Below are 24,032 nucleotides of genomic sequence, written 5' to 3'. Positions count from 1 at the left end.
CCCGCCTCCCCCACCCCAGGGCCGCTGCGAGGAGGGATCTGGGTGGAGGGTTGGGGATCCCAGACAACCGCGCGAGCAAGGGCCGTCTGGAGGCTGTGCCCCCGGTACGCACCAGCCACGGAACCCGCGGACGCGGACGAGCACGCGTCGGAGGGCAGATGGGGGGACACCAGCCGCGGCCGGACCCGGAAGTAGAGGTTGCCGAGTTCCTCGCCCCCACCCCCGCCACGCCCCGAGCGAAAGCTGAAGCGGGAGTCCAGGCGGGAGCCGCGGTGGGGCTGCGGGTGAGAGGCGAGTGGCGGGCGCCAGGCGACCCCGGGAAATGGGAAGCGCCGGCCTTTTAGGGGCACGTTGTCCGAATGCTGGCCGGGCGCCGGGTGGGGGGTTTGGTAGCCCTGGGGCATGAGAAAAGATCTGGTCTTCTTGCATATTCTCGCCGCCTCTTTCCCGGCAGGGTGGACCCCCACCCCAGGGTTTGCAGTGGGGGGTTCAGGAGGTGATGGGCCAGCGCTTAGTCCGGTGCCTGGAAGGAATAGGCACTAGAGTTAGTAACTCTCCTTCATCGAACCGCCCTGTAGTTCTTTGAGGTGCGGTCTGTTGTTTGAATCTGTTGTGACAGGTAGGGAAACTGAGGTTCCGGGAGGTGGTGCAGCTGTCGCGGCCACTGGACGCCTCCTGGGCCCTGGCTCAGTCTTGAGGGCACCCTGGTGTGTTTCTCTGACTTGTTCTTGACGGAGAGGAAGGAGGGTCCTTTGTGAACAAATTAGCTGGAATCCAGGGGTAGTAATTTCTCCGCAGGTGAAAAGAAAAGGAAGACGGGGGGGCCTTCTCTGGCCTTTCTATTACTCAGCCTTTGGGAACAGGACGTGGGGAAGTCAGCCCAACGTGGGCTTGATGGCCTTTAGCCCTGGGGTCCCCAGAGCTTTGGCAAAGGTCACTTGACACCAGTCGGAATTGTTCTGAACCTCGGTTTACTCGTAGTTCAAAAACAAAAATTACAAGTCCAGCCTTGTAGAGTGGTTGGCAAGATCAAACAAAGTAGCAGTTTATAGAGATTGCTTGCCTGCAGAGGAGGAGCTTTTGTTCCCTCTTTTCCTGACTCCATGGGGTTTGGGTTAAGTTCCTAAGGTAGGAGATCCTAGGGCTCTAAATGCTCTTTGGACCAGTGCTAGGCCTCCACTCCCACGTTAAGTTTGGTTGTTCCTAAGACTGACAGGAAAGGACCTTATCGACTATGTCTCCCAAAGGCCACATACTATTGGTGGTACTGCTGGTGAGAGTTGACTAGGTAGTTAGTAACAGGCCAAACTGCTACTCTCTTTCACTTTGGGCCCTCCTAACTACAGTTCCAGTTTGGGGTGCTAACTCCATAGCACTTGCCGATCTTCCCTTTTGAAGTAAGAAGACAAACTTCAGACCCAGCTTTAGCAGGCCATAAGATCAAATGTGATTAACCATGCAGGTTACAGAAAGAAGCTGGTTCTGCCATTGACTACAGGATTTCAGGTCCTACAAAGCTATAAAATTTCCCTTTTAAAAGAATATACATTGAAGCATTTGTTAAAAAGCAAAGACTTAAGTGAATAATAACGTTGGTAGAGCAAAAGGGTTTTAAGATGGTATGTGGTATGATCAGAGTTTGCAAACCATTGCTTTTAGCTTTTATTCTCCTCATTGACTTCCCTTTTGAAATTGGAGTGTGCCTTCATGGAAAAATGGAGAGGCCCAAGATAATCACAGAAAATTAGCCACAGTAAAGACTGCAGAATTCTTTTAAGAGGTAGAACATGATGCAGTTTAAAATATATATATACCTGGTAAGCAAGCAGGAGTTTCAAAAGCAACTCAGCTAACTTCCCAGGTAACTTTTGGAATATCTCTTTCTGAGTCTTAGTTTTTCCTTGAGATGGCTGTATCAGACCATCACCAGCGTTCCCTTCCTAGGATTCCGTGATTCTGAATCCTTAAAGGAAGTCCTATCTCTTTCCTAGTAAATCAGTGATACTGAGATCATTACAAAGTACTCATGCAGAACTGAAATATAAACTGTTGGACCAAGCCAGAGCTGCGAAAGACCTACATGTATTGGGGTGGAAATGGCAACTAGTCTGACGTGTGGACAGGTGATGTGAAATCAGGAGGGATGCTGGTGTGCTTTTGTCCAGTTGTATCCCTAGCCCGGGATAAATGAGGTACTCCCTTTGAAGATGAGTTAGGGCAAAACATTTTTCTCTAAAGGGATCTTTAGAAAAGACTGTTAATTTTTACTGAAAAGGTGTTTAGAATCCTTAGGTATGAAGAAGAGTACTAGAAATATAAAACTTCTAGAAACTTTGACACCATAGGAAAAAAGGACATTGAGAAGTGTTTGCAGTACTCAGATGTAAAGTCCATTTTTAAAATTTAGATATCTAAAAGTATTATTTTCAGGTAAAATTATTATTATTATTATTTGAGAGAGAGAGAAAAAGAGAACGCACACACTTGGAAGCAGGGGGAGGAACAGAGGAAGGGGGAGAGAATCTCAAGTGGACTCCCTGCTGAGCACAGAGCCCAATGTAGGCCTCCCTCTCACTGTCCTGAGATCACGACCTGAGCCAAAGTCAGACACTTAACTAACCAGGCGCCCCTTGTCTGTACTTTTAAATCTTAGTTCTCTTTGACCAGTCATTGACCATTAAATGTAACAAGTACATAAGGGAGTTTGGTTACCAGAAGCTGCCCCCAGCCCCAGCTTCCAGATCCTAACCCCAGGCCTGTCCCCGGGTAGTTCTTTGCCATTTCTTGAGCGTGTGTGTGTGTACACATGCACCCACAGAGGGCAGTGCTTTGTACAGTCATACACCAGACTTTCTTCATGTAATTTCTCTGAAACCTGATGCGTGTTAGTATTTGCCGAGCAGATGCACTCCTTTATAATTGCTGCTTGGTGTTCATGGTACACCATACTTGGATTTAATGATTCCCTGTTGACATCTGCTACATTGTTTCTAATCTTTGATTATGAATGGTAATGCTGCAGGGAATTTCCCAGCGGTGTGTCTCATCACAGGTGCCCCTGTATCCTCCCTCTTGAGAACCCAGTGTCCACGTCCACTGCTTGCTTTGCAGCCTCCTCTCCCTCTGTGGCCTCATCCCCCACCCCGTTCAGGCCCCACACCACTGCCCCTTGCCCTCTGACCTCTATTTTCTTTGACTCCTGCTCCCTACTTTTAGGGCCTCCCATGGCCTCCCTTCCTCCTTACCCATCTTAAAGAATCATTCCCCTCAACCCCGGCCCCTCTCTCTCCCTCATACTGACCGGGCAGATCCCATCCTTGCTAAATTTAGCTCTCCTGCAGCTGTCAGCCTGCCCCAAGCACCGCCTCCTGTCCTTACTGGTGACACTTGCCCTAAGAGAAGAGTGGCCCTCCTTCTGGCCAGGGACAACCACGGCTTCCCACCCCTCACCCAGCCGGAGACATCACTCCAGCAGGTCCCTCCTTGCCTCCTGCATCTTCTCTTTTCCCTCTTTACTCGACCTTTTCTATCAAAAACCTGGTCGATACCGATTTTTCTATTGAAAAGACTGGTTGGGAACTCGATGAGTTCTAGTCTCAGACAAACATGCCAGCATGTTTGCCAGCATTTCTTCCATCTTAAAATGAAAAAGCCCACTGTGCCCTCTCCCCTCCTTCCAGGGCTTCTTGAGCTCCCTCACTCGGGCTTTTACCTCTGGCACTCACTGCAAGAAACAGCACCCAACAGGGTCACCTGGCACCCACAAGTTTCCAGACTCCAAGGTCAGGTCTCTGCTGTCCCTTCACCGGCCTGCAGGTATCTGTAGCCTTCTACATGGTGGGGGCTCCCCCTCTGAAGTGCGTTTTCTCTGGGCTTCCAGGATCCCACCTTTCCTGAGTCAGCTCTCCCCGGCTCACAGCCTGGGCTCCTTTGCCGGCTTCACACCTGCCATGTGCCACTGCTTCCTCCATAGTGCAGCTGGCTGGCCGGCAGGCAGCTCGCATTGAAGACACCTGCACCTTCGTCCCGAGAGCTGCTGCTTCTTCCTAGTTCCCATCTCAACAAATGGGGAATCCCATCCTGTAGCTGCTGAAGCCAAAGGCCCTGGAGTCTCTTCTCCATTCACCTCACTTCTCATTCCCAGTCTTGCTGGCTCTGCCTTTGGAATCTGCCCAGACCCCAAGTTTCACTCAGCACCCCCACCCCGCTGCTTCCCAGGGACCCAGATGCTCCCTTCTTGGAGCAGCCAGAGAGGTCCTTTGAATGCTTGAAGTCAGGTTATCCTGCCCCTGCACTACCTCCCAGTTCCCTCAGAGCAAACCCAAAGTCCGAAGGCACCCTCCCTGCTGTCCCCCAACCCTCCCTGGACCTCCCCCCGAGATGCTACAGGGCTCACCCCTGCTAATCCCTCCCCTCGCTGGCTCTGCTTCGTCCCATGTGGCCATGGCAACACGTATTGGGCACGTAGTAATAAATTGCTCAGTAAATAATTGTGGGACGATTTAATTCATTCCCAGCGGTGGGATTGCTGGGGATATGCGCCTGGAGTTTTGAGAGACCTCTTCAGTTGCTGTAGGTAGAGGTCGTTCCAGCTGAACTTCCACCACCTACTAACGAGTTTGTCACCAGCCCCTCACCTACGTGTGTGCTTACCCTGTGATCATTGCTGGTGAGACAAGCACAAGCTCTTTTTATTTCTGATATTCTGTGCTAGGTGTTGTTGGCTATCCTATCACAAAGGGCTGGTTTCCTCATTACATAAACAACTGCTAAAAATAAGAAAACAGCAGTCCAGCTGGGGAGAAAAAGCTTTAATAAAATTTTTTTATTCACATAAAAAATGTGAATAGACCATTTACAGAAAAGGAAGGCAAATGCTTTTAAACACAAAGAAGTGTATTTCTGCACTTCTGAAATCCTTAGGTGTCTTCTTTTCATACCAAAGTTTATGTTTTCTTTTAGTATTTTCCTAGTTTGGGCTTTTGGCTTAAACTTCTGCTAGATCTGGAATCTGTTTTGGTGGAAATTATAAAGTAGGAGTCTAGCTTTACCCCCCACCCCGCCCCGCCCCCCCGCCGAAGTTTGCCCAGTTGTCCCAGTAGAAGTTGTGTGGTTGTTGTTTGGTAATACAGTGTCATATTTGTCAACGTCCAGGCCATATGTATAATGATCAAAAAGACAGACAGGGCTCGTGTTTCTTTTATTTAGCCAGCAGGAACTCATTGTCGAAAGCAGTCTTGGAACCAGCTGTCACTATCACCAGCAGTGATGTAGACCTCAGGCTGCTCCTGTGCTGCTGGGAATATGAAACAGTAACTAACCACGGGGTTGGGGTGGGGCCGTCTGTTGTAAAGGGCTGGAGGCCAGCAGGAGGCATGGAGAGCTCTTTAAACAACAGTTAGCACTTGAACTGGGCCTTTGAACAGTTGAGCTGCATTCTCTGGGCTTGGCGGTATGTTCCAAGCAAGGGAACGCAGGCCTGAGAATGTGTTTTTCTTTAGACAGTTGTGTCCAGTTTCACTGGCCAAAACATGGTCTGCAATGTGAGAGGTTGCTTGGGGCAGGCAGGAAAGTAGATCAGAGTCCATTGGAAAAGGGCTGTCAAGTTCTGCTGGGGTCCGGATTCCCTGGCCAGTGGGTCTCAGGTCTAGTTTTGGATCAGAAGGATCTGGAGAACATGGCCTGGCATCTGCATTTTATAAAACATCCCAGGGCCAGGTGCCTGAGTGGTTCATTCAGTTGAGCATCTGACGACTCTTCATTTTGGCTCTGGTCCTGATCTCAGGGTCCTGAGATTATGAGCCCCAAGTTGGGATCTCTCAGCAGGGAGTCTGCTTCTCTTTCTTCCTCTGCCCCTCCCCTGCTTGTGTGTGCATGCTCTATCTGTCTCTCTCTCTCTCAAATAAAACTAAATCTTAAAAGGGGCGCCTGGGTGGCTCAGTGGGTTAAGCCGCTGCCTTCGGCTCAGGTCATGATCTCAGGGTCCTGGGATCGAGTCCCGCATCGGGCTCTCTGCTCAGCAGGGAGCCTGCTTCCCTCTCTCTCTCTCTCTGCCTGCCTCTCCATCTACTTGTGATTTCTCTCTGTCAAATAAATAAATAAAATCTTTAAAAAAAAAAAAAAAAACTAAATCTTAAAAAACAAAAAAAGTCCCAGGGCATCCCGATTCTCAGCTGAGGTGGAGGTGAGCCTCCGCCCTGGGGAGCAAACGGAACTCTGCCCTGGGAGGAGGGCCAGCCATCTGCCTACCCCAGCCTATCAGTCCAGATCCAAAGGCCCCAAAGTCTTCCCGGCATGGATTTGATGACAAGGCTGACCTGAGGTCATGGAGCCACATCTGCTTCTCCCAAAGGAACCCAGTCCCCCAGGTGTCCATCTCTAAGCCAGTTCCGTTGCTCTGGTTTGTCCAATGTCTTCAAGTTTCCCTAACTTCTTTTTCTCACCTCAGGTTTGGTGTTTGCTTGTTTGTTTTTTAAGTAAAGTCTACATCCAGTGTGGTGGGGCTTGAACTCACAACCCTCAGATCAAGAGTTGCATGCTTTACAGACTGAGCCAGCCAGGCACCCCTATTTTGGGGGTTTGGTTTTGTTTGTTTTACTTTGTTTTGTTTTGTTTTAAAGATTTTATTTATTTATTTGAGAGAGATAGAAAGAGCACAAGCAGGGGGTGGGGCAAAGGGAGAGGGAGAAGCAGACTCCCCATTGAGCAGGGAGCCAGACATGGGGCTTGACCCTGTGACCTCCAGATCATGACCTGAGCCAAAGGCAGCTGCTCAACTGACTGAGCCACCCAGGTGCCCGCCTTTTTTTTTTGTTTTGTTTTGTTTCGAAGTAGGCTCCATGCCCACCATAGAGCCCAGCACAGGACTTGAACTCAGGACCCTGAGATCAAGACCTCAGCTAAGATCAAGAGCTGGACACTTAACTGACTGGGCCACCCAGACACCCCAAAGAAATTGTGTTTGCTTGTTTTCTTTTTTTTTTTTTTTTTTCTTAAAGATTTGTTTATTTATTCTATAGAGAGAGAGCACGTGCACATGTGAGCAGAGGCAGGGCGGAGAGAGGAAGAAACCCAAGCTGACTCCTCAAGCGTGGAGACCAACGAGGGGCTTGATCTCACGGCCCTCAGATCAGACCCAAGCTGAAACCAAAAGTCTGACGCTAAAGAACTGCATTACACCCAGGTGCCCCCTTTTTTCCTTTTTTTAAAGTGAGTTTCCTTCTTAGTGGTAGAGGTTCCATTAGAAGCATTTCTGTTTTCAGGGTCTTGTCTTCTCATCAGGAGTCAGCATTGACAGTAGCGTTGAGTCACAGAAGAGCGGTTTCTGAACCTCATTGCCATCATTCTGAAACCGGCGTGTGAAGGGCCGAAGCCCCCAGCAGCCTTAAGAAAAGATGAGGACCGTGCTCATGGTTGCAGAAAAGCCATCCTTGGCCCAGTCCATTGCTAAAATCCTCTCTCGAGGTAGGGAGGACAGCCCTTGGGGTGGGGGTGGGGCACAGTCCTTTCCTTCTTTTCCCCAAGTGTACCCAGCCCCCTGGAGCTGATGTGCTGCAGGACAGCAGGCGTCAATGCAGCATCTCAGTATTATCACTGTTGGATGCGTTTATGGCCACAGCCAGTGTGGGCCAGGACTGGGACTCCCAAAACCTACGTGCCCAGGTCATGCCTGGTCACAGCTTGGCACCAGGTAAGCCACTGTAAGAGGAGTGCGCTTGTCCAGTTGTTGGTCATAAGCAGCAAGCAGCCCTGGTAACTTACACAGAGAGAGAATTCACTGGAAGGAAGAAGACCGAGCCAGGCGCCCACCCTGGTCTAAGTCTGACACCGATCTTAGACCCTAGTCTAATTCTGCGGCCATGCCACACACACTGCCGTTACCCCAGGACCCTTGTCCCTTCCCTCAAGTGCTGCAGCTGCAACCTCTGTGCCTCATGTCACTCAAGAGGAGCCACCAGACTGACCCTCATCTAGGCCCTCCTGGGACACCAGGGCACTAGCCCTGCTCTGGCCACTGGGGCAGTGGGTGGGGTGCTGCTTCCCTTCCTATCTCTGGATTCTGTCCAGGTAGGAAGGGTGCCCGGGTGCTGGGTACCTAGAAGTGGTACCCACATACCATGACCACGGTAGGACAGTGTGTTGGCATCTCTCTGAAGGGAAGGGGAGAGCTGAGAAGTGCCAGGTCCCCAGATGCCGAGGGGCTTTCAATAGGGAGCATGAAAAGACACCATGGGACTTGATAATGAGGAGGCCCCCCAGAGGCCTTCAAGTAAAGTTGGAAGGAAGTGAGGCAGAAATGCAGGGAAGGTCCCAAGAGTGTCAATCTCGAGAGCATTCAGAGAGGGTGCTCCCTGCCTTCAGCCTGCCCAGAGCTCGGCGGGGGAGCACACTGTGTTGGTTGGTTAGCTGCAAACTGCGTTTCCCTTGAGAAGCCATGACATCACCCAGCACTCAGTTACGTGCAGTGGCTGGGGACCATAATCACTAACTGCCCTGGGGAAGGGCATGGGGCCGCCTCAGTGGCTGTGGCTTGTCGGAGTGGCCGTCACCGTGCTCCTCCCCTGCAGGAAATATGTCCTCACACAAAGGCCTGAACGGAACGTGCTCGGTGCATGAGTACAGCGGGACCTTCGCTGGCCAGCCCGTCCGCTTCAAGATGACGTCTGTCTGCGGTCACGTGATGACCTTGGACTTCCTAGGTGAGCCCCCAAGGCCCTGCTCATCTCCTATCCTGCGGAGGGAGGCCCTGCAGAGTGCCGCCATGGGTCTAGTTGGAGCCAGAGGAGGGCTCCAGGCAGAGGGGTTTGTGCAGAGCCCATGAGTCCTGAGGCCAGTAGATCATGGAGAGATGACCCAGGGTCCCTGGGTGAGGTGCCCTGAACCCACATTTTGGAGCTCAGCACCCGCTGGATCCCCATCCCAGAGAGAGTCCTTAGTCACTGCATGCCCTGTGCTCCTTCCTGTGCTTCCTGGAGACAGTGAGTGCCCACCTCGGGGCGCCTGGCGCACGCAGGCATTTGGAACATGGTTCCTGCTGAGTGTGACTGTTGTCCAGTGGCCAATCGGTGGCCGTCACTGTCATCCTTCTATCTTTGCTATCTGTCACCTTGGAAGAGCCCGCTTCAGTGACCCAACAGGCAGGTGCAGGGTCCTATGCTTGACAAGAGTCCAGCCAGGCTCTGACCCTTGCTCCAGAGGCTCATGGGCTGGGACCGGGGCCCCTAGGAGTTTCTGTCCCACATGGGTAAAGTGAGTCTTCTAAAGGTGCCATCTACTTCCTGGGATTGTTTGAGGACTCAGTGTTACAGTGAAGATAGAGAGCCTAGCACACAGCAAAGTCTCAACACTTCTTGCTGCTCAGTAACAACAATGACATTGATTCAGTTGTGTGGCCAAGCATTTGGATTCCTGAGTTTTATCACCAACCAGGAGGCGGGGAGCTGGGATTTGAACTGGACTCTGTCTGACCCAGTTCTCCCAGGCTGTACGAAATGGGGATGCTCAGCATGCAGGCATGAGCCCTGCATGGAGAAGTGGTTGGAGGTACCAGTCATGAGGCTCCAAAGATTGATCCCCGACAGGGATCCCCTGAGCATCTGTCCTGTGTGCCGTCACGTGCTGGGTGGGGGGAGACTTGCAGAAATCCAGGCTGGGAGAGAAGGCCAAAGTATGAGTGGTATGGTTCAGTGCTCTGGCAAAGTGAGCCAGCCCAGGAATGGTGCTGCCAGCCACAGGGCATGTCCTGAAGTGAGGCTGGGGCAGCAGTGGCCCTGCCCAGGGGTGGCTCCTGTGGGTGGCGACGGTGTTGTTTACCCTCTGCGGCCTGGGGGAACGAAGGCCCAGGTCTGCCCCTAGTTGTTTTCCAAGCCTCGCTCTCCTGGGGTTATGACCATTGCAGAGGTCAAGCTCTGTGAGCGAGGAAGTGTGATTCAGATGTCACCGTGGCTATGTTTGTAGGAAAGTACAACAAGTGGGACAAGGTGGACCCTGCAGAGCTGTTCAGCCAAGCCCCGACAGAGAAGAAGGAAGCTAACCCCAAGCTGAACATGGTGAAGTTCCTGCAGGTGTGTGCGGCGGACTGGGGCAGTGGGGCCTGGGAAGTCTCGGTCCTGGCCTCCCGCAGTGCAGGCGGGCACCTGAGTCCTTCCCCCTTTCAGGAACCGGGAGGCCTTTGCTGGATACCGGCGTCCCAGCGATTTCTATCAGCGCCCCCTGCTGGCCCACGAGGCACCTTTCGGGCCTGTTCCTGGCCTTAGAACCCCCAACAGGCCCACCTGGGCAGGCCTCTCACTGGGCCCTGGAAAGCAGAAATTCTGTTTTTTAAATTGTTTGGTGGTGCTGGTGATTTTCCTAGTTTTAAAACAAATGCATACATATTGTGGAAAATATTAGAAAGTAGAGGGAAGAAAAATTTATCTAGAATCACACTGCCTAAGACAACCCCCATTAACCTTTAGGCTTATTTCATTTCACCCCTCTCCCCGAGCACTTTTTGGGGTTAAGATCATATTGCATTTATAACCTTTTTGTGTCCAAAACACTAAGTTCTGAGCGAAGTTCTCTGAGTGGCAAAGGCAGCCTAACCATGGCTAGTACATCTGCTCAGCCCAGGCCTTGTTCTGGCACCTGTCCTGCTCCACAGGGGCTCACGTGCCAGGAAGGAGCACATGGACAGTGTGGGCCAGGCCATGGAGGTGCCAGTGGCTGTGTGCTCTGTGGCAGGTGGAGGGCAAAGGCTGCGACTACATCGTGCTGTGGCTGGACTGCGACAAGGAGGGGGAGAACATCTGCTTTGAGGTGAGAGGGGGCCCACTGTGGTCCTCACTTCTGGTCTTCCCGCTGACTGTATTTGCAGTCACCCCATTCCGGGGGCTGTGGCCAGGAATCCACGATGTTGCCTTCAAAATGCCTTCCCCCCCCCCTCCTTTATTTTGGAAATTGCATAGACACTTCCAAATTTACAGACTCTACCAAGGGCAAAGGTGTGTTACTTCCCCTGCTGGGACCACTGTGTGAACAGACAGAAAGGGCAGAATTTTCTAGGTGGATGGGAGGGGGGTCACTTTCAGAATTGCAGCCTACTGGGCACCTCTCAGGGACCTTCGGCCGAGGCTGGTTGCCACTTGGCTATGTTCCTCACTCCTTTTCTCACCTCTGGCCTTCACCGTCCACTCCCCAAGATGCCCTCCAGCCTTCTGTCTCCAACCTCCCTGTATGCCTTGGCTGCATGTGTGGCGCCCTCACACGGGTCCTAACTTGACTGCAGGTGTCCTCTGATGCCACTCACCCTCCTGCCTCTGCACCCCAGCTCTCACCTGGGGCCTGGCACACCTTGGGGCTCAGGAAACGCTTCCTGTGTGACAGAGGGAGTTCAGGGCACCCCATGTTCCAGCACAGCATCCTCAATAAACATGATCATGCTTTGTCCCTTCCCAGACACTCCACTCCCAGCGCCTCCCCTACAGGGCTGCTCCTCCCCTGGGGGGGCCTTTGCGTCTGGGGATGGAAACTCATGGGGCTTTCTCCACCTCAGAAACGAAGGCACCTCTTTCTTGTAATGAAGCAGCGTGGCCAGGCTCCCTCACTGCACAACCTTCTTGGTGAATCAGGCTCCAGGTCTTATGCTATACTTCAGCCCTGAGGCCCCCCCCACAAGCTCCCACCTTGGGAGTCCCCTGTGCCCTCCCCAATCCTGCCCTCTGCCTTTTCCTCCTCGTTCTATTTTCCTTCCCTGGCTTTTCTTCAGTCTCTTAAAAGTTCCATCTACCCCTCCTAGCACTCTGCCCTCTAGAAGGAAGGGAAATGGGTCAAGTGGGGAGGATTTTGTGACTGAGCTCCCTTGCATCCAGGGCATTAGCATTTCCTGGTTTGGCTGGGATGAAAGAAGGTGAGAGAGAGGATGGTAGTAAGGGGCGGGTGTTTGAACAGGTTTGTCAGTGGAAGAAGAAACAGCCATGTAGCAGGAATGCTGGGGAGAGACTGAAACTTCTGGATGGGGAAGGGGATGGTGGAGGGGCTGGCAGGAGGGAGAGGAAGTCCCACGCGGTGAGCTTCGGCTGGGAGAAGAATCGTGCCTCGCAGGTGGGATGCAGAGCAGAAGGCAGAGACCTCCGAGGTAGGTGACCACTGGGCCGCTTCCCCCAGGTCCTAGATGCCGTGCTCCCCGTCATGAATCCAGCCCACGGTGGCGAAAAGACGGTGTTCCGGGCCAGGTTCAGCTCCATCACGGACACGGACATCTGCGCCGCCATGGCCCGCCTGGGGGAACCCGACCACAACGAGGCGCTGTCGGTGGACGCCAGGCAAGAGCTGGACCTGCGTATCGGCTGTGCATTCACCAGGTGCCGGCTGCCCACCCCATAGCCAGAGCCCCTGCCTCACCGTTCCCCCTGGTCACCCTGCACTTGGTTAGCACTAGGCCAGTGCCAATATTCTACAAACCCTGAAGGAAGCCATCTGTCTGGCTGATTTAGACCACACAGGGCACCATGTGACAAGCAGGGTGTAGGTCTTGAGGAGAGGGTGGAGGGAATGGAATAGACTAGAAGGGTTTCCCAGCCCCAGGATCGGTGCAGCGTCTGCTCTTCTCTCTTGCCTTCCACGTCATGTGTGCTACACACACGTGATTCCTCTCAACCCACACACAGCCTCCTCAGGTTCGCTGCTGAGTATGTCCTCACCTTGTCCCCTGTCTTCTGAGCAGGGCGCTGTGACCAGCTGGCCCCAGGCTGGACTCACATGGCTGGTTAATGATGGTGTCTTGAGCGAATCCATGACCAGAATATCTTTCTCTGTCCCATGCCTCCCTGTAGGTTTCAAACTAAGTACTTCCAGGGAAAATATGGCAATCTGGACAGCTCCCTCATCTCTTTTGGGCCATGTCAGACCCCTACCCTGGGCTTCTGTGTGGAGAGACATGATAAAATCCAGTCATTCAAACCGGAGACCTACTGGGTGCTGCAGGCCAAGGTTTGCTTTCCCTTCCTTATGCATGCTAGGTCTTTCTGGGTTCAGGCTGTGGACTCTGAGGGTTTTCCATCATCATCCTAGCCCTGCAAGCCCTGAAGGCCAAGGGCACAGAGGAGGGAGGCCAGAGTGTTCTTCAGGGTGCCCAGAGAAGGGACCCTAGCCTTCATTGGCTTGGATGCATTGAACTTACAGAAGCAGAAATGAAGTCAGCTTTGGCAGCGTGGAGGGGAGAGGTCATACCTCGGGGCCATCAGCTGTGATGGTCAGATCCAAGATCTGAACTGAGGGCCATAGGCCCCTGACTTCAAATGTTTTGAAGTCTTAAAATCCTCTTTCCAAATAAAATCTTCCATGTAAGCTGCCTGTAACATTTAAAACATAATACAGAGCTGGTCTGGTTGACATAGGGCAGGGGGGCACCCCAAAGGGCCACACCTAGTGTTGGCCAGGCATTAGATGGTGGGCGGGGATGGCCTTTGAGGTGTAGGTTCCCATGTTCCTTAAAGACACAGCAGCCTCAGCTTTGGGCTCCCATCATTAGACCACCAGCCTAATCTCAAGGGAGAGGCCTGAATCAGAGCAGCCCTCCCTCGGTACCGGGCTGGGTCTCAGCCTGCCTGTCTATGCACCTAGGCACACCTGTACAGGTATGGCCGTGAGACTCAGAGATGGGACCGCTGCCCTCCCAGACAAGGAGCAGCTTCATCTGCCTCAATTCCCTTCCCTGGCAGTGCGCTCAGCTGGATATTTCTTTCCCGTCTTCTTTTTTTATCCTTTTTCCTACAGGTTAATGCGGATAAAGACAGATCTCTTCTTTTGGACTGGGACCGAGTGCGAGTATTCGACCGGGAGATCGCCCAGATGTTCTTAAACATGACAAAGTTGGAGAAAGAAGCCCAGGTGGGCCTTCCCTGCCCACATCTGTCATGTTTGCTCTGGGTGGGAGGAGGCCTTTAAACGCCTCTGGCTGGAAAAGCAGCTTGTGACCTAGGGTGCCGTCTTGGTCTCCTTTTCAGAAACAGACATGTTTTGGAAAGAAAAATGGTTCCTGATGCTTGCAGTCACTGTGGTGTGCCCCTGCTCTGTACTGGGCACTGCCCCACGTCCACCAACTGCCAGCCCCTTTCCACAGGAGCCCAGGGGCATTCTCTCCTTTTGGCAGGACTCCCATTTCACACAAATGTCCCTTTTCTGTGATGCTGAACGCTAACAACTCCACCGGGACCTGTGTGACCTGCCCAGGGTCACACAGCTAGCGTGGGGTAGCCCAACCTCGGTCAGCTTTCATGGCCTCTGTGGTGCTGTGGTTCTTTCTCAGGGTTTTATTGAATTTGAGGGTCACGTGCTTGGCTGTTAGGAAGAGGATGATGCCACCTGGCAAGGGGCTGGCTGCCTGGGGTGGAGACAGGTCCACCATCATCACAGCAGCCCGCAGCCTTACCAGCTACTGGAGTCGTGAAGGTGCGGCCTGGCCTCCTTCAGCAGCCTTCTCTTGTCCTTTTCAAGCTTTCCTTGGGTGCGCTCTACTCAGCCTATCGCGGTTGACTCAGGTTTTCAGAGCTTTCTCCAAAGCTGCTTCATTCTTTATCCACAATCACGTTCCTCAGGAGACCCTTGCCACCTTCTCCAGATCTCACCCATAGTGGTACCAGCCTCCCCTGATGCACATACCCATTTTGGCCTAAATTTGCCCCCACTATTTTTGGTCTAGAATTCAGAAGGCACAGTCCTGACCTGTGGCTGGGTCTCCATGGGATTGGGAGGGGCAGGGCACTGGACTTGATTTGTTTGGATTGTTTTTGCCTCAGGCAAGACAGAGCCCTCTCTTCTGACAGCTGCTCAGCCCAGACTTTGAAGCTGACCAGTATTTTTTTTAAACTGCTTGGTGTTTACAAGTATTTCAAAATAGTTACCAAAATTGGAAAATTACAAGATTTCACATAAAAGTCCTGATTTGCAGCTTTTGTTGACGAACTGGAAGATGAGGCAATGCCAGCAGGCCCTTGTGGGATGTTCGGGGGCAGCGAGGGGTGAGCGGCTGCCCCTGGGGTTGGCCCGAGCTCCGTGGCCTGGCCCAGGCTTCACCTGCCATCCCCGTGGCCAGGCCGCCTGGCTGCCACTGGCTCCTGGTGGATTTTGAGTTCGCAACCCCTTCTCTTGGCTCTTTGCCATTCTTCTAAGTTTTCTCTTTCCCTAGAAATTCTCTAGAAAAGAGTTTTTTTTCTTTTTCCCTTTCTGGGCCTAAATAAATATTCAAGTCTTGAGACCACTGTAAAGAGTGAAATTGAGAAGCAGAAAGACCAAGTGAATGAAACCAGACCTTCGGCCACACAGCCGGATTCTCTATTACGGCATCCTTCCCCCGCCACCGGAATCCCTGACTGTGCTGTCTTCTAGGTGGAGGCCACAAGCAGGAAAGAGAAGGCCAAGCAGCGGCCCCTCGCCCTAAACACTGTGGAGATGCTGCGAGTAGCAAGCTCTTCTCTGGGTATGTAAGGGTGTTCCTCAAAGCCCACAAAAGACTTCTTGGGACGGGTCCATGGCTCACCGTTCAGCCCTGGTGCAGCGCCTGGGGATGGGGGCCAGTGCTGATGCTCTCGCCACTACTAGCGGCACTCTCCCTCCATGCTCACCTGTGCTGAGTGCCCCCACAGTCCTCCACTGTCCTTACCCCTGCGGAGGCCCCTCACTCTGCTCACCTGTGCCGAGTAGCCCCCTCCATGCTCACCTGTGCCAAGTGCCCCCCCGAACCCCTCTCTGTGTGCTCACCCATACTGAGGCCCCTCGCTCTGTGCTGTCCTGTGCCAAGTAGCCCCCTCCATGCTCACCTATGCCAACTGCCCCCCAGTCCCCGCTCTGTATGCTCACCCATGCTGAGGCCCCTTGCTCTGTGCTCACCCATGCCAAGTGCCTCCCCCACCCCCCGCTCTGCTCCCCCATGCTGAGGCTCCTCACTCTGTGCTCACCTGTGCTGAGGCCCCTCGCTCCGTGTTCACCTGTGCTGAATGCCCCCCACCCCCCCGCTCCATGCTCACTTGGCGTCAAGGAGCAGCCCACCTGCAGTATCCTGTGAGGCTTAGTGGGAATCTGAGCTTCATGCAGAATTCATTTTTCTTAAATTGCAGAGTGAAAATAATAACAAACTAACATGCAAGAGGATCCCTTCTCAGAGGATTGTTGGTTAATATTCAACAGCTTCTTTGAATTTATGTGGGGAAAATGCAGACCATTTTGTATGACTAAACATCTCCTCAGCTGCTGCCTGGGTTGAACACATGGAAGCCCATGGTTAGGGATCCCCTGCAGGGCAAGCCCTCATGTGTCAGTAGCTCAGTGGAGTCCCCTCAGAGGCGTTAGACGATGGAGTTCCAGCTCTGGACCCAAACTCTGGTACCATCTCAGCTTGGCTACTTTTTTTCTTGTCCCAGAGCCTCGATTTTCTCACAGGAATCCAGGGCGGCCGTCATGGCCATCGCAGGGTCTTGCTTGTTCTGAGGATGACATGACTGAGATGGTGCATCCTCACAAGAGTGGAGGCAGTGAGTGCCACCACCCAACAGGGGGCATCCTGGCATTAGCAACCCAGAGCAGCTTCCCTGGTATAGGGGGAGAGGCCACGAGTGGGAGGCTGGCGCTCTGGACCCACCTCCTGCATGGACAAATGCGACCAGTGTTGACGTAATCTCTCTGGGCCTCGTTTCCATGGCAGTGAGAAGGGGTTGGGACTGGAAAGTCAGCCTTCTCTGACAGCTTTTGGCCTCAAGGCATTGGTAGCCGCTGCAGCCTGGGGAACCTGGACAGTGTCCTTGGAGAGTGGCACCTTCAGGGATCCTCAGGGCAGTGATGACACCAAGTGACCAACAGCTGAGGGCCAGCATCTGCTGGTCAGGGAGAAGCAGGAGGATAAGCCATCCCTCAGTGGTCCCGGAGTGCCATGAGGACAGAAATAGCCAGGTGGCTCAGAATGGGGGGTGATTGCTAATTCTGCTGTCATAGTGGGACATCAGCCAACCCCGAAGCAGACCCCAGGTGCTCCATGGAGTGTGCGAGATCAGCACTCTGGAGCCCACATTGAATCGGCATAACCCATGTCATGAGGGTGGGACTGTGGAGCGTTCCTATCCTAGGTCCACTTCACAAGTTCAGGACTTGGCCTTGGAGAATGCTGCCCAGGCACAGATGCCTGGCCAGTAGCTCCATGTGCTTGCGGTGCCCACTCGGAGCTATCCTGACCTACCAGGAGGCCCTGGCCACCTTCGGTGGGGAGCCCGAGTGCCCAGACCCATAGCAGGGGCCTGGCCATCCCCGGCACTTTGGTCCAGCTGAGCCTGCCCTCTCTTTCAGGCATGGGGCCTCAGCATGCCATGCAGACCGCCGAGCGGCTCTACACACAAGGCTACATCAGCTACCCGCGGACCGAGACCACCCACTACCCCGAGAACTTCGACCTGAAGGGCCCTCTGCGACAGCAGGCCAACCACCCCTACTGGGCTGACACAGTGAGCAGAGCCACTGGGCACGCTTGTTGCCAGGGTCTGGGGACACCCAGCCCAGGTGCTTTGGCAAACCTGCGACTGGTGCTGGCTCCCTCCCTGTGGGAATACGGCTATGTCCAGACTCACACACCACCTTGTCTTCTCTACCTCAGGTAAAGCGCTTGTTAGCAGAAGGTATCAACCGGCCACGGAAGGGCCACGACGCTGGTGACCATCCCCCCATTACCCCCATGAGGTCTGCCACTGAGGCCGAATTAGGTATTGGACACTTCCCCAACACACACGCACACATACCCACTCCAGGCTTCTGGGTGGGAAGCTACTGTCACATGGCACCTTTGGACAGTGTCAGGCCCAGTTGGCAATGTGGGGGCTCCCTCCCTTCCCCACCTGCTCCTGGCTATGGCAGAGGAGGTCCCCTGAGAGTTGTGTTCTGTGGCTGAGACAGGACAGGACTGCAGTGGCCGCTGGCAAGAGGCAGGAGCAGGAGGAGCATACAGATGGGCCAGGACAGAACAGGCCAGGACCAAGACAGGGAGTGCTAGGGCCCCGGGTGCTGGCGGCCTGTGTCCTGGGAGGAGGCAGGGAAGGGGAGAGCTGTACCTGTAGAGACTGGCCACTGTGCACAGCCCGAGCTTGAAGTGATGGTTGCAAGTCGCTTGCTGTGGACCGGCCAGGCCCTGAAGAGCAGTCCCACGTCAGTGCGGGGGTGGAATGTGGGAGCCCGAGCTGTGAAGGAACTGCCTCAGCCAGGGAGAGTCACTTTCTCTTCCTGTGTTTCCTCCTCCTCTCTTGAGCGTCAGTGCAGGCCAGCCCTGCCACCCTGTGCCAACAGCCAGGGCTCTGCAGCCTAAGGGAGAGCTGTGGGAGGCAGGGGGGGTCCTAGAACCAGTCCCTGGTCAGTGACAAACTTCTGTGCGTGTTGCAGGGGGCGAGGCATGGCGGCTGTACGAGTACATCACCAGACACTTCATCGCCACGGTGAGCTACGACTGCAAGTACCTCCAGAGCACCATTGCCTTCAGAATTGGGTCCGAGCACTTCACCTGCACGGGCAAAACCGTCATCTCTCCAGGTACAGCTGCGCATCCCACTGTGGCTCCTCCCACACCTCCACAGACTAACAGAATGTTCTCCATCGTTCCGGGAGAGGGAGGCCCAGTGTCTCGGGCCTGAACTGCCTGGGCAGGACCCTGAGTAGTCGCATCTTGTGTCCCCAGGCTTCACAGAGATCATGCCCTGGCAGAGCGTGCCTCTGGAGGAGAGCCTGCCCACCTGCCAGAGGGGCGACACCTTTCCTGTGAGCGAGATAAAGATGCTGGAGAAGCAGACGAGCCCGCCCGACTACCTTACTGAGGCTGAACTCATCACACTCATGGAGAAGCATGGCATTGGTGAGTGCACCTGTCTGCCCGGGCCCTGAGCCCGAGGGTCCCCATCCTGGGACCATGGGCCAGGAGATGGTGCTTCCAGAGCTGCTCCGTGACCCCTCCGTGCCCAGCACCTGGTAATTGGGGCCCAGGGTGTGGCCAGCTCTTCAGGCAGTGTTCACTCCGATGGGAGCTGCCTGGTCCCTGATGTGCCCTGATGTGCCCCACAGCTGACCAGGCTCTGGAGGGCCTCGAGCATCCCAGTTGTTGTACCTGGCTTCTGCTCTGTCACCAACAATTATGACGGGTGACGTCCCACCTGAGGCTGGGGCTCTGGGGACAATGGAGGCCTCAGCTGGAGAGCTGCACCTGCTTCTTCCCAGGGGCCTGGTGCCTGCTGTGGGTCCTGCCCTGGGTCCTCAGGTACAGAGGCTGTGGGGTGTGGGTGCTGTTCCCCCAGCATCCTCTGTGCTTCTCCATTGAAAAATCCATGGCTCCTTAGACCCCATGACCAAAAGTGAGTTTGTGTCCACGGAGAGGGCTCTTGTGACCTTTTGAACCAGGCAGTGGCCAAAAGCAGCCCTATTGACTTGGGGCCCCCAGGGCTGTTTGAAGAGGCTCTCCCCTCTAGTAGTGGCAAGAATGCAAGGGATTCAGACTCCAGTCCCAGCATTATCCTTTAAGTGTGATCCCGTTAGCCTCTGAGCACCATCTAAGGAGATTCCTCAGCACGGTGGAGCCATAAGGGCAGCATCTGACAGTGCCAGGTGACTTTGAAGTCTCCAGGGGAGGTCCCACCCCGGAAACTGATCATGAGGCACCTGGGAGCCAGAAAGTGGGTGATCCTGAGCAGGTTTCAGAGGGCACAATCTGGCAGCAAGCCTGGGAGTTCCTCTGTGTTGAGGGGTCTTGAGCCCTGGTTCCAGAAGGTTCAGGTATCTTAGAATCAAGGCGGGAGAGCCTGAGGCGGTCACCTTTTCCAGATGTGAGGGGCAGGTGGAATGAGCTCCCGTGACATTGGCAGAGTTCCTTAACCTCTGTGAGCCTCTGTTGTCTGTAGACAGGGATTAAGCCCCCAGCACTGGCACTGGGAGAACCATCTTTGGATTCACGAGACCATTCTTGAAACACACACTTGGTGTCCCACACAGTGCTGGCCGGAAATAGGGGAAGGGGCTGAGAACTGGGGGCCCCGTGGGAGGTCGGTGCAGATGTGGAGCCTACAGCATGATGGATGCAAGCTGAGGAACCCCAGAGCCTTGCTGTGTATTGCAGGGACGGACGCCAGCATCCCCGTGCACATCAACAACATCTGTCAACGCAACTATGTCACTGTGGAGAGTGGGCGCCGGCTCAAGCCCACCAACCTGGGCATCGTCCTGGTGCATGGCTACTACAAGATTGGTGAGTCTGGCCGGCTATGGCTTCCTGGCTTCCGCCTGGGCTGTGGCACTGCATTTTTTGGCCCATGGTCTCTGATGGGCTGTGGCCCTGTGGGAGGGCCCTACCTCCCACTGCAAGGGTACTATACCAGCACCCACCAGAGGACGTTTCCCAGCAGGGTGCTCCATGTTGTTGATGGATGGATGGACAAGTGCAAAGGTTCCAAAAGAGGAGGTGCAAGGGGTGCTTCCCCACAGATCAGCTGGGCCCTGGGTCCTCCTTGCAGAGCTGTCGGCTCTGTCGAGAGATTCCAAGGAGACCAGGGGAGATGGTGGGGCATAGGCCTGGCTCAGGACTCCCAGAAACTGTGACACTGTCCCAGAGACAGGATGCCCCCTGCCACTCCACACGGGATTTTCTGGGTAGGAAATGAGGAAGGGCCTGGGGTCATGGGACTCCAGGCTAAACTGGTGGGGGCCAGCCACAACCCCTCGATGTGAGTGCTCCCAGTGGCACCTGACCCCTCCCCACCACCGCACCTTGCAGATGCAGAGCTGGTGCTCCCCACCATCCGCAGTGCAGTCGAGAAGCAGCTAAACCTGATTGCCCAGGGCAAGGCTGACTACCGCCAGGTCCTGGGCCACACGCTGGATGTCTTCAAGAGGAAGTTTCACTACTTCGTGGACTCTATCGCTGGTGAGGCCCCCTCTTCCCTACCCCTGGGTCAGGGCCACCATGGCCATGTGCGACTGGTATCCAGATCTGGAGTCCAGACTCTGGGGCTCCATTGGGAGGACAAGGCAGTGGCACCTCACTGCCAGGCCGTCATCATCATCAGGGTTAAAGCACGGGCATCTCACCACTGCACACAAGCCACCGGCTCAGGTGACCAGTGAGGCGGCAGCTCTGCCCTTCTGTGACCCCACACCCTCGGGGATTGAGAGGCACGCACTCAGGTCCTGGCCCACTCATGGGGACCTCCCCTCTGCCTGCCTATCTGAGGTGAAGGTGGGCTGCCGGGCCCAGAGGATGTGACTCTTCCCTGCACTGCTTGCCCCCAGGCATGGATGAGCTGATGGAGGTGTCTTTTTCGCCCCTGGCGGCCACGGGCAAGCCCCTGTCCCGCTGTGGGAAGTGCCACCGGTTTATGAAGTACATCCAGGTAAGCAGGGTGAAGGGCTATAGCCTCCCCTCTAACCTCCGGCCCTGGCGGGCATAGACTCAGTCAAGTCTTGCCACTTGTGGAAGCCTCTGCTTTATCTTCAGTCCTGCAGGAATAACAGTCTTGGTCCTGGTTGTCACACAAGCATGAGAGGCCTACCCGGCCTTGCCCACAGACACCCATAGTGTCCCCTGACTCCAGGGACATGTACACTGTGAGGCCACTTAAACACATTGTCTGGTTTTTCCTAACAAAACATTATTTGCTGTGCTGGGTACTTGTGTACACACAGGGGATTTAGAACTGCCTTTCTTCATGCATGCAGCAAGTGTGCTGAGACTCATGGCTAGGGGTCCTTGCCTGAGAGGTTGTTGCCTGGCAACACATTCCACGTTTTGTGTTACGTGTGACCTGTTACCTATTACATACGACACGTATTATGTGTCTGCATTCTGTTACATACAGAGATATACTATCGTGTTACACGTTACATGTTGGTGCTATGTACTACACAGTACCTACATATTCTCTACACAACGTATATATGATATATATGTGACATATATATGATACAATGTATGCATGATACATATCATATATATGACATATATGACATGTATTATGTATTGCATGTTATATTTTCTGTATCACATATTACATTGTGCATGACTTGTTACATGTTGCATATTCTGTGTTGTATGTCCTATGTTATAGATTACATGTTACATGCATTGTGGATTACATGTTACCGGCTACTTCGGTATCATGAGAATGAGGGTAGGCAGGAAAGTTGGGTGGCCTCAGTGACCCTGAACCCCCTCACTGGTGTTACCTCAGGCCAAGCCGAGCCGCCTGCACTGCTCACACTGTGACGAGACCTACACGCTTCCCCAGAACGGCACCATCAAGCTCTACAAGGAGCTCCGGTGCCCACTGGATGACTTTGAGCTGGTCCTGTGGTCATCGGGCTCTCGGGGCAAGAGCTATCCACTGTGCCCCTATTGCTCAAACCACCCGCCCTTCCGAGACATGAAGAAAGGTGAGTGCCATGTCTCTGGGCCTAGGCCGCTCCCTCCGGAGACAGGCCCTGTCCCCCTGGGTGTCCATAGTGCCTCTTTGGGCCCCGCCCCGGCCCCACACCATGCTGGTCTCTGAGGGGCTCTGCCCCAGCCCCCACACCAGTGTGGGGGTGGGAGTCCTGGGGTGGATTTGGGCCCTACTGAGGTGGCCCAGCTGTCTGCCTCTCTCCATGCCGGTCAGAGTCGACTGGGCAACTATAGTCAGCTCGTTCAGGAACTGGGCAGCAGGCGTGCTGTGCCCCCTCCCAAGTGAGAGGATGCAGCCGGCTGGGGGACCCCTCCTGGCAAGGGGGTATGCTCTCAGTCAGTGTCTACCACTGCTCTGTCTCCTCACGGTGATTACTGGAGAAAGGAAAGCATCTGTCCGGGTGGGACCGAGAGTCTAGAGGGGGCCCAGGGCCTAGCATGCTCGCCCTTGGCTATGCTTCCTTTACACCACACCCAGCCCCTTGTGTCATCACCCCATGCCATGGACAGGAATGAGGCACAGTGAGAGGCATCTACTCACCTTCACCTGGAGGCCTGGGGAGTCCTCAGGGGTCTCAATTCACCCCTCCTGACTCGGGCCTCACCTGTGTGACAGGGACAGTCTGCATTTGAGCTGCTGGCATCACTGAGGCCCTGCCCTGCCCTCCAGCAGCTTCCAGGGAGGCCAACGGCCCTGTGTAATCTGATGGCATAAGAGCCACTTGGCTGGAGCTTTAATGAGCTGTGGAAGCAAAACAAAGGGGGGTGATGAACCTGTCTGGAGGCCACCCGGAAGGCCTAGAAATGATGGGGGGTTGGCTGTCGAAGGTTGAGGAGGTTTTAGAGAAGCAGGGGCAGTGGCAGCAGGGGTACCGAGACCCAGCATAAACAAGGCCAAGAGGAACGCTTCTTGCTGGGATGAGGGTTCCAGACCGTGAGACCCTGGGAGGAGGACCCTGGGAGGAGGGGAGGAGGACCCTGGGAGGAGGGAAGGGGGAGGAGCTGGAGGTGTGCATCATGGGCTGCCCTCCCCCCACCAGGCATGGGCTGCAACGAGTGCACACACCCCACGTGTCAGCACTCGCTGAGCATGCTGGGCATCGGCCAGTGCGTGGGCTGTGAGGGTGGCGTGCTGGTGCTGGACCCCACCTCGGGCCCCAAGTGGAAGGTGGCATGCAACAAGTGCAACGTGGTGGCACACTGCTTCGAGAACGCCTACCGCGTGCGTGTGTCCGCCGATACCTGCAGTACCTGCGAGGCCGCTCTGCTCGCCGTGGACTTCAACAAGGCCAAGTCCCCACTCCCAGGCGACGAGACACAGCACACGGGCTGTGTCTTCTGTGACCCCATCTTCCAGGAGCTCGTGGAACTGAAGCATGCAGCCTCCTGCCACCCCATGCACCGCGGCGGCCCAGGGAGGAGGCAGGGCCGAGGGCGGGCCCGGGGCCGGCGGCCGCCTGGCAAGCCCAGTGCCAGGCGGCCCAAGGACAAGATGTCAGCCCTGGCCGCCTACTTTGTGTGATGGCCTTGCCATTCCTCACCAGGCCCCACATGGGTGTCCTGTGGGCTGCAGAAATCATTAAAATGCATTTTGTTCTTCTCCAGA

The 24,032-nt window shown here is 54.6% G+C and overlaps 1 protein-coding gene across 6 annotated transcripts; it reads left to right on the top strand.

Moving 5' to 3' along the window:
• The first annotated feature begins 184 nt into the window (after positions 1–184).
• TOP3B (DNA topoisomerase III beta) lies at positions 185–24,032 on the top strand. Of its 6 annotated transcripts, none has more exons than XM_032309679.1 (19): positions 185–284; positions 7,020–7,183; positions 7,282–7,464; positions 8,568–8,699; positions 9,958–10,064; positions 10,723–10,797; positions 12,145–12,341; positions 12,813–12,969; positions 13,756–13,869; positions 15,367–15,457; positions 17,314–17,468; positions 17,618–17,723; positions 18,394–18,540; positions 18,686–18,859; positions 20,111–20,239; positions 20,765–20,914; positions 21,280–21,380; positions 22,218–22,419; positions 23,467–24,032. In XM_032309679.1, exons 3-19 carry the CDS (start codon positions 7,395–7,397, stop codon positions 23,946–23,948), a joined length of 2,589 nt encoding a protein of 862 aa, XP_032165570.1. In that variant the 5' UTR covers positions 185–284; positions 7,020–7,183; positions 7,282–7,394; the 3' UTR covers positions 23,949–24,032. The 6 variants fall into 6 exon arrangements, with proteins under 6 accessions (XP_032165570.1, XP_032165567.1, XP_032165571.1 ...); XM_032309676.1 differs by having other exon boundaries at positions 7,263–7,464; XM_032309677.1 differs by lacking the exon at positions 185–284 and adding an exon at positions 3,797–3,816 and having other exon boundaries at positions 7,263–7,464.

The sequence above is a fragment of the Mustela erminea genome, chromosome 13, assembly GCF_009829155.1.
Source record: "Mustela erminea isolate mMusErm1 chromosome 13, mMusErm1.Pri, whole genome shotgun sequence".
Lineage (NCBI taxonomy): Eukaryota > Metazoa > Chordata > Mammalia > Carnivora > Mustelidae > Mustela > Mustela erminea.
Note: the sequence above shows the minus strand (reverse complement) of the source record. Positions and strands in the feature narration are given on the sequence as shown.

What these genes read in the sequence shown, in the direction of transcription:
- TOP3B (XM_032309675.1), top strand. Translation starts at nt 7,609, where the DNA reads ATGGCCACAGCCAGTGTGGGCCAGGACTGGGACTCCCAAAACCTACGT. An exon ending in GGGAGAACATCTGCTTTGAG is followed by an intron (nt 10,798 to 12,144) that starts GTGAGAGGGGGC and finishes CGCTTCCCCCAG; the next exon opens with GTCCTAGATGCCGTGCTCCC. An exon ending in CATGGAGAAGCATGGCATTG is followed by an intron (nt 18,860 to 20,110) that starts GTGAGTGCACCT and finishes TGTGTATTGCAG; the next exon opens with GGACGGACGCCAGCATCCCC.